General features: G+C 58.3%; 1 protein-coding gene across 4 annotated transcripts in view; it reads right to left on the bottom strand.

The window, feature by feature from the left end:
* Window positions 1-8,816, bottom strand: part of LOC118007265 (collectin-11) — a 32,131-nt gene extending 23,315 nt beyond the window's left edge. For 3 of the 4 annotated variants that reach the window (XM_035000251.1, XM_035000249.1, XM_035000252.1), the window contains exon 1: window positions 4,069-4,373. In XM_035000251.1, the coding sequence (XP_034856142.1) occupies window positions 4,069-4,186 (118 nt within the window). In that variant the 5' untranslated portion in view covers window positions 4,187-4,373. Of the gene's footprint in view, window positions 1-4,068; window positions 4,374-8,724 lie in introns of those variants that run through there. The other variant, XM_035000248.1, reaches the window with a different exon arrangement.
* Between the last annotated feature and the right edge of the window lie 814 nt (window positions 8,817-9,630).

Genomic DNA, 9,630 nt, shown 5'->3' with positions numbered 1-9,630 from the left:
CTCCCTCTGACCCTCCCCCCTCTCATGTGCTCTCTCTCATTCTCTCTGTCTCAAATAAATAAAATCTTAAAAAAAAAAAAAAAGAATAAAGAGAAGATTCTATCAGTTACCCAAGAGGAGGAAGAATTTGTAAAGATGACATGCACCTGAACGAGCCAGGCCGACCTAAGAATTCTCATCAGCAGCACAGGATACAAGATTCAAGTAAGATAAAATGCAGCAATCATTTCAACCCGAAAAAGCCCTCCTTGAGATCGAGCGCTCAGAAAAGGGCTCTGACGAAGTGACCTCGACCTGAGACCCGCCGTAGCGGGGGAACGGAGCTCGGAGAGCGGGGACAGCACCCGCCCACGCGAGGCCGGGAGGCGGGAGGTGACTGGTGCGCGGCCCGCTCCTGCGTGGCGCCCGCGGGAAGCCCCGCACGCCGTGCCCGGGAGCTAGCAGGGCCCGCCCCGCGCGTCGGGGACGGGGGCAGCTGTCCGGCTGCGGGGTGCGCGCCGGGCGAGCGCATGTCGCCGCCTGCGGGACAGCCCCTGTTTCCGCGTGCCGGCCCCCCGGACGGAAACCCCGGGAAGGCGGAGTGCACGGCCCGCCAGCTCGGGGTCCCCGGCGCGCCCGGGGGGGGCTCGACCTCAAGGGCGCGCCGTCCACACTTGCGGGACGTGCGCGCCTCCACCCGGCCTTCCCCTCCGTGCCTCCCGAAAGCCCGGCCCCCGCGCGGGGCAGGACCACGTCCGCCCTACAGAGGCGGCCCGGCCGGGAGCCGCGGGCTGCCGTCTTGGCCACCCCGCCCCGGGGCCGCGGAGCCTGCGCGGAGAAGCACCGAGCTACCCCGACCGTCCGCGGCCCGACCCTGCGCGCCCAGCCTCACGCTCCTCGGGGAGACGCAGCGGTGAGGACGCAGCCCTCGCGACCGCCGCCGGCGCTCCACCCGCCGCCCCGCCACCCGCCGCCCCGCCACCCGCCGCCTCTCGCCGCGTCCAGCCTGACCAGCCCTGTGTGCGCCGCAAGGCTCCGAGGGCGGAAAGTCCCTGAGCCGCACCAAGCGCTACCGTGTGCCCCTAAGGGGAAAGAGGAGTGCCACTCCATTAAAAACAAGACTTCCACCTCACATGGGTCTTGCCTCTCTCAGATCATCAGAAAATCTCACTGTTCTCCCCAGGATGCTGCATCACGGGCGATTGTCTGGGCCAGCGCTGGGGGGGCAGGTGCCCCGAGCTCGCCTGTGGTCCCTGTGGTGGGGGCGTCCAGAGCCGGAGGCAGAGAGCCCCCCAGCCCGAGGAGGGGGCGCACCGTGTCCTAGGAGACAGCACGTGGGGGTTGCCGCAGAAGCTGCATCCAGTCCCACGCACCCACACTCGGGAGACATCAGAGGCGGGATGCACCCTGGTCCCACTCTTTCCTAGTGACCCTGGCCTCCTGCTTGGAGCCCAGCCTGGGTGTGCTTCTCAAGAACAAAGCTGTCTTCAAGCGCTGCTCGTCGTGGGCAGGGCCCGAGGGTCTGTCGGCTGCTGGTCTCGGGGGACACTCAGAGCTGTGTCCCCGCTGGTGAGAACCCCAGGACCATATTGCTATAAGCTCCTCCCCCAAAACTCCCGCACACTCCGTACTGTCTGCCCAGGGAGCCCAGGGTCCTCTCCCCACATCCTTTCCTTTATCAGACATTGATTTGGGGCCGATGAGCTGTATAAAGTTCTATGTGACGAGTCATTTCTCCACCACGAGAGGCTGACATTTCAAGCGTCAATCTCATGCTTCGCCATTGACAACCTGCTCCCTCCTCCCTCAAAGAAGCAAAGAATACGTGGCCAGAATTTACTTCTGGCTTGCCTCCCTGCCAGTCACATGATGATCTATGGCACAAAGTTTTTGCCTCAATGCCATTTGGGGTCATTGGCGACCCAACCAGGAAGACACACGTCAGGTACTTGGACGTCTTTGCGGCCAGTTCAGGAAGGGCCGTGGGCGCTTGGGGCTCTCGAGCACCTGCTTCTACAGCGGAGGTCACCCTGCGGCGGGAGAGGAAGCAGGTCCCAGCGGCTAAGTCATGTCTCAGAGGAGCAAAGTCCCCGAAGGTGTGTGTTAGTCGGGGCCCCTTGTTCCTGGGCCAGAACAAGACCCCCACAGTCCTCGCCCCCACCCCCTATACACAGAATGGGAACGATGTGAGGTGACGTCACTTCACAAGGTTTCCGTGGATTCAGCTGTCACCTTAAACATATGCAATTTTTTCTTGTCGATTATACTTCAGTGAAGCTGGAGATAAACACAAGACACCCAGATTGTAAGGACTTCAGTAAGTGTGATAAGGAGTTTCTCGGGGTGTCTGGGTGGCTCAGTCAGTTAAGCATCCGACTCTTGATTTTGGCTGGGGTCATAATCTCAGGGTTGGGACATAGAGCTCGGCGCTCAGTGTGGAGTCTGCTTGCAATTCTCTCTCTCCCTCTCCCTCTCCCTCTGCCCTGCCCCGGCCCCGAGCTCACTGGCTCTCTCTCAAATAAATAACCCTTTTTTTTTTTTAAGATTTTATTTATTCATTTGACAGAGACACAGTGAGAGAGGGAACACAAGCAGGGGGAGTAGGGGAGGGACAAGCAGGCTTCCCGCCGAGCAGGGAGCCCGATGCGGGGCTCGATCCCAGGACCCTGGGATCATGACCTGAGCCGAAGGCAGACGCTTTAACGACCGAGCCACCCAGGCGCCGCTCAAATAAATAACTCTTTAAAAAAAAAAAGTTACTCTACTGGAATTGTCCCTCTGGTGTGGACAGACTGTGGCCATCGAGACTACAGAGCAATGTTGCTGTTTATCAGGGTGTCTGGAATGCATGCTCCGAGGCCCCAAAACATCCTCCCATGGCTTCCACACAACCTGAGGACATGTCTTGTTCACCTGCTAGAGGACAAGGCTTTGGGAGCAGGGTCTGCGTTGGCGTTGTTGTCCTCCAAGGAGCCCACCCCCCGTCCTGCTCACCGAGACCACTTACCCCGTCCGCCCTCAGCTGGAACCTGCCCTCACCGGCCCCATCTGCCCTCACAAAGGCCTGGTCTCTGGAGACGCCCGGCTCTGTCTTGGGTGGCAGTCATTCTCATCAGGGGTCAATAGCCCCTAAATGTGAGTCTGCTTCCTCCAATGTCTCCATAAGGAGACCTGGCAGCATCCCCACCACAGGACCATCTGGCAGAGACCAGGCTCTGGGGCCGGGTCCACGTAGACCAAGTGGGAAGGGAGGGAGAGAAGGGAATTTGGGGAGTGAGTCTCAGGCCGGCCCCTCTTCACCCAGGCCTCTTGCTCCTAGAGTAGGAGGCCCAAGCTCGCCTGCCCCATGTGCGGCATGACCCTGTCCCTGTTTCAAAGGTTTTTTTATAACATTTGAACAAGAGGTCCTCACGTTGATCTTGCACTGGGCCCTCGAATTGTGGAGCTGATCCTGCATGGGAATTACAAGGTTTTGGAATCTCTTGCCTGTGCTATGGAGAAACCAGGGACTTTTCTAAACGAAGACGACCGTCTGAGGGCCGATACTTTCCCAGGGGCTGGTGCCCACCCCCGCCACATCTGCTCTGCAGAGCAAAGCTCCCCCTGGAAGGAAATTATAGGAAAGCCAACGAGAGAAAAGCTTTGGGGTTTGTTTGTTTGTCTGTTTTTTAAAGAAGAAATTAAGAGCTCTCAGGAACCAGTGGAAGAGCCGGGGCTTCATAGCTGTGTGACCCAATTTCCGTCGCTCATCGATTATCTATGTCGCTGAATGTCCCTGAGCCTTGAATGTCCTTATCTGCAAAATGGACCAGACGAGATTATCTCATTCTGAAAGTCATCTGAGGTAGTGTGTGTGGTGCCTGGAACGAACGTTAGCGGCCTTTAAGGGGTCCCTGTGGGCGGAGGTGCAGATAAGTGGCTAGCTTCAGAATTACAGAATCCCTTGGCCAAAGAGAGTGTAGACATTATGTAGTCCACCCTGAATTTGGCAGATGGGGAAACTGAGGCACACGTTGCTCAGACCCTGAGCCGGCAGCAGCACCAGCCCTCGGGCCTCAGCCACACTCGGGAGGCCGAGGTTGGGGTTACCTTTGAGGCCTGGGACGAGAATGTGCAGGGAGCAGGCCTCTTCGGCCGTCTGCTGAGGACGTCCGGCCGGAAGCAGCCACAGGAAGGCCAGGCCGATCAGAGCCAGATCCCTCTTCATCACGAGCGCTTGCGGGACGCTGGCTCCTGCATCAAGGAAGGGGACTCAGTGACGGGAACTCAGACACCGGGGCCGGCGAGTGACAGCGTGCAGGCCGGGGCCAGGGCGCAGGGGGCTGTCAGGGCCCCTCCCAGCCTTCGGGTCTCTCCCTCGGGGGCCCACCTTCGCCTCCCCTGCCTGGCCACGCTGGACTCCCATCCTGACGGCTGCCCCCAGATTCTCGCTTCTGCTTCTCTGTGGCTGATACATCAGACACACAAAGGCACGCGTGTAGTGCTACGGAAACCCCGACATGCCGCCCAGAACAGATGGTAGAGCCCAGCCAGCTCCCAGGACGGGACGGCCCCCCGCGGTCCCCGGGCCCAGGACGCCCCCCATAGCCCTTGAAGCTGAACTCCTGGGCTGTGAACGCGTGTCTCCTGTGGCTTCCTAGCCTTCCTACACACCAGTGTGTTCTTCTTTTTTTTTTTTAATAGCATGGTTATACTATTTTATTTATTTATTTATTTGACAGAGAGGGAGAGACAGCGAGAGAGGGAACACAAGCAGGGGGAATGGGAGAGGGGGAAGCAGGCTTCCCGTGGAGCAGGGAGTCTAACGCAGGGCTCGATCCCAGGACCCCGGGATCAGGACTTGAGCCGAAAGTAGACGCTCAATGACTGAGCCACCCAGGCACCGCCCCGCACCCCCGATGGTTTTCTTTTTTTTTTTTTCTTTTTTTCTTTTTTAAAGATTTCATTTATTTATTTATTTGACAGAGAGAGACCCAGTGAGAGAGGGAACACAAGCAGGGGGAGTGGGAGAGGGAGAAGCAGGCTTCCCGCCGAGCAGGGAGCCCGACGCGGGGCTCGATCCCAGGACCCTGGGATCATGATCTGAGCCAAAGGCAGTCGCTTAACTGACTGAGCCACCCAGGCGCCCCACACCAGTGTGTTCTTAACAAAGTTGTGCAGCGTGCCTGGCTTGGAGCGTTCCCGGCACCGGCTGTGTGTGCGGCCTCTGAGCGTGCCCGTTCTACTCAGCATCAGGCCGTGGGCTCAAGTGCAGCCGTAGCTCATCGGTCTCTGTGTCGCTGAGACAGCACCCGTCACCCCTCGTGTGGCACAGGACGGAAGGCACAGGAGGACACAGCTGGCCCTGCGTCCCCGTGTAATCAGGCACACCGGTTCTCCCCTTGGGGCCAGAGAGGAGGTCCTGGCGACAGCACCCAGAGAGCCCTGACCTGAGACTTTGACGTCCAAACGGCGCAGGGTCTGGGGACAGCTGTGCATCTGGCAGCCCCGGGACCAGTGCCCTGGCCTCATCACGTGTCCGTCTCCGGCCTGTGTCATCTTAGAGGGGAGGGAAGAGCCCGAGAGGCCAGCTCGAGGAGGAGCTGAGTGAAGCACAGAGAGGCCCGCGAGGGGCACGTGCTCACCAGAGACAGCCGTGATGCTACCGTCACCAGGCACGGGGCCGCGGCCCGTGGCACAGGAAGCCGGAGCCTCTGAACCGAGACCTTCTGTGCCCAGCCCCCAGCTTCCTGCAGTTTCTCCATGAGATGAACGCAGGCAGAACCCGCGTGTGCTCTGGGACACGCTGCAGCGGGGACCCAGCCCCCCTCAGCGGCGGCATGGGACAGACTGTGACGGGCAAGTCCCCCTCGACGGGGGAACAGTAGAAGGCCGGCCGCGGTCAGCACATTGCGCCATTTCACAGGTCAGGGAACCAGAGGTGAGGGAAATGAAGTCAGCTGCCCAGCGTTACCCCACTAGCAGGTGGGGAAGGTGGGGTCGGACCTGGGGCCTCCTGATGCACCTGACCTCTCCCTCCTGCTCCTGTCAGCCGTCAGAGTCGGGACCCACCCGCCTCTTTACATCACCACGGCCGTGCGCTTCTACTGTGTGTTATTTCATGTGTGGGGGAGAGAAAAGGAGCCACTATTTACTACCAGACATGGACACACAGACCTTATTTAATTCCCCAAACCACCTTGGACCTGGCTTCTCGCTGTAAAGGTGACGATGCCCAAGCCACTGGGGTCTGGACGGCCAGGCTCCCTCCCAGCTGGACCTCCCGGCTGGCGCTCGGCCTGCCCGTGCTCGCACAAGTGAGCAGCTCCAAGGAGAAGGAAAAAGACATGCAAGTTCGCCCACACTCTGCAAGGATGAGCTTTGCCTCTTTCACGTCTCCCCTGTCGCTGGGCCTTGGGTCCCAGTGCCAGGGACTTGCTCTGGAAGTGGGTCACGTGTGACCACCGCTTGCAGCTGGGAAAGCGCTGGGGGCCCCGGGCAGGAGCTTAGCAGACACTGAACTGAGCAAACAAAAGGATGCATGAAGGAATGAATGAATGAACATACAAGTTCACAGCGGCAACACCTGGAATTTAATGCTCTCTTCGGCTACTGGTTTTCCTCATTCCTCGAGGGCTCTTCCTGCCTAGATTCACATGGGACTCCCGGGGCCGGCGCCTCGGACACACGGCCGGTGCTGGATGGCCCCGCAATCGGTCCTGGCCCTGCCGTCGGGTCCTGGAATGCCTAAGGGTTTCCTGACAAAGGAGCAGCCGGGCCTGTTTGCCACAGTGTGTCTTTCACCGAAAGGAGCTGAGCTGCTGCTTTGGAAGCAAATATGGGTTCTCTCCAGAATGTAGCTCTTAACAGTAATGATAATATAATGTTGTATGTCAATTATATCTCAATTTTAAAAAGTCATGATAAACATTTGATCCAACTACATTTGGGCTCGAGCCTACAGATACTTGCTTCTTGGTGTTTGTGGATGCAGATGGGGTTTAGATTTTTCTAAATGTCTCAGGTGGCAAAAGCTGACTTGGGAGTTTCCTCTCCAGCTAGAAATGGTTGAGTCAGGACACAGCCATGCTGCTCAGCACGACTCTGTGCTCCCACCCACGGCTTTGGCTTCGAGGGACAGTGGTCGCCACCTCCCAAGAAAGGAGGTGCAGGGCCAGCAGAGAGCCCCGCACAAGGCGCACAAGACGCAGCCCGAACCCCTCCCTGAAGCCCTGAGCCCTCACCTGCTCGCCTTCTGCAGCTCCGGGGCAGAGAGCAGGGCAGCCCTGGGGCAGGGGACGGGGGAGGCCTGCCCCCAGGAGTTCCAACTCCTCCCTGTCCTCGTGGGAGAGGAATTCCATTTGTAAACGGAGGCCCGCCACCGGGCCCTCTTTAAGAACCACATCCTGATCCAGCCAGAGACCAGCAGGTTCCCACCCTCCCTTCAGCGCAGGAAGCCAGGGTTTCCCGGGGGAAATTCAATTTGGAATTCTTAGTAGAAGTTCATTGTAAGAATGAAATTCTCTCTCTTTTTTTAAAAAAAGAATGAAATAGACAAAGTAAAAAAGTGTGGTATAGGGTGCCTGGGTGGCTCAGTCATTGGGCGTCTGCCTTCGGCTCGGGTCATGATCCCGGGGTCCTGGGATCGAGCCCCGCATCGGGCTCCCTGCTCAGCGGGAAAGCCTGCTTCTCCCTCCCCCGCTCCCCCTGCTTGTGTTCCTTCTCTTGCTATGTCTCTCTGTCAAATAAATAAATAAAATCTTAAAAAAAAAAAAAGTGGTATGATTTGCCAAACTCACAATGCTACATTTTCATTAAACATCTGTAGCATTTATAGCTGGAGAACCACATCTGGAAGCGCCAGGGAGCTCTGCGGACGGACACTCCCTCCCCGCCCAGCTGCTTGCTCCCCACAGTGACACGGGGTCTCCCCGAGGGCCCACCCGAAGGGCACACACTAAGGAGGAAGAGGCCCTTCCCCTAGCTTTCCGCAAACCGTCTGTCTGTCCTCTCACGGCCTCCAGATTTCTCAAACTCGTAGATGAGCTGGAGACGCGGTGAAAGCTCGCGGCGAAAGCCCGGGCTCGGCTCTGCCCGGCCAGGAGAGCGTTTCCCACCAGATCAGAAGTCCTGTCATGCACGTGGCGGCTCTCCCACTTCGTCTTTTAAATTCCTAAGCGCTACCTGACTTCAGCCTGGAAGGCCGGTTGTGACAGCCAGCGGGGGAGGAAGGGCCCCCGTCACACCAAGTCTTACCCAGTTTGGGAGACCAGAGGCCCCCACTCCAGTCCTGTCTTTGCCGCATTACTGAGCCAGAACAGAGCCACAGGCCATGAGTACAGATTATTGATGCGGCCCACGGCGCCCCACCCGTAGGTGGCGGACATTCCCCGGGGACAGGCGGTTGGTGCTAGGGCCACCTTTCACATGGGCACTGGGGACTCGGGAAAACATGGCTGAACCTCTTGGACCCTGTGCAGAGCTGAGAAGGCTGCTCCTCATGAGTCCTCCCCATGAGCCAGCCCCACGAAGTTTCCACCATGAGCCCCTGAATTAATTAGACCTTGGAATTCTAGAGCCAGATCCATTTGACAGACCCCATCCTTCGTGGGGACCAAAGAACAGACTCCCACCCCCCCTTCCACCTGAGTCCTCCCTCTGGCCGCGTCTGGAACCTCGCCTTCCTAGCTCAGTGTATTCCCATCGACTGGCGGACTCCCGCCCTGCTCCCCGAGGCTGCCAGGTCACCGGGCAGAGCATCCCTACCTGCAGCACACGTCAGGCGAAGGGGGCGTCCTGACCGTCGGGGACCCGCGAGGACACTGCGCCCGGGAGCCTCATGGCTGCTATTTACAGAGGCCGCGAACCCCACAGGCCAGGCGAGCACGGCCTGGCCTGTCAGGCTGCCCAGCAAATCAGGCTGGTGTGTGCAGCCTTATCTGCAGAGTTTCCTGTTTGAAATACATCAGCTGTCCTGGGGGAGGGCGGTGGTAAGAGTGTGGGAACGCTGGAAGCAGCCCCGGGGTCAGGCCACAGACCCGCCGGAGATGGCCTTGCAGCTCTTCACCCCAAGCACCCCAGCCTGACTCTTCTGTGTCTCTTCTGTTCTATTTCTCTTCTCCTTCTGAAAAAGCAAGCATGAGTATGGTGGGCGCTGAGGAAAGCATGAAAAGCCATCACTGGGTGTCACATCAGACAGAAATAAATGTGGCTGACATGCTTCCTTCCATGCCCTCCATATAGGGTTTCACTTCAAGGCATTCTCTGCTTGTCTACTGCCTGTCGAGACCTAACCCACGCGAGACCCAAAGTCACTCCACCAACTGACGTTTCACGTAAAGGCAAAACACGTCTCTATGGTGGGTGGATCAGGCTCCTGGCTCTTACCCGATGAGCGGAGGGACCTTCTTTAAGAGAAAGATACAGACATACAATTATGATCACAAAAGGCTACATTCAAAAGAGCATTTTTATTTAGACTGAAAGAAGTCACAACAGAGCACAAATTTCGTAAAAACTTCTGAATTCAGGATGCCTAGGTGGCTCAGTCGGTGAAGTGTCTGCCTTCGGCTCAGGTCATTATCTGGTGTCCTGGGATTGAGTCCCACGTCGGGCTTCCTGCTCAGCGGGGAGCCGGCTTCTCCCTCTCCCTCTGCCCCTCCCCCTGCTTGT

This window comes from Mirounga leonina, unplaced genomic scaffold (assembly GCF_011800145.1).
Source record: "Mirounga leonina isolate KUSES-001 unplaced genomic scaffold, KU_Mleo_1.0 Mir_117, whole genome shotgun sequence".
Lineage (NCBI taxonomy): Eukaryota > Metazoa > Chordata > Mammalia > Carnivora > Phocidae > Mirounga > Mirounga leonina.
Note: the sequence above shows the minus strand (reverse complement) of the source record. Positions and strands in the feature narration are given on the sequence as shown.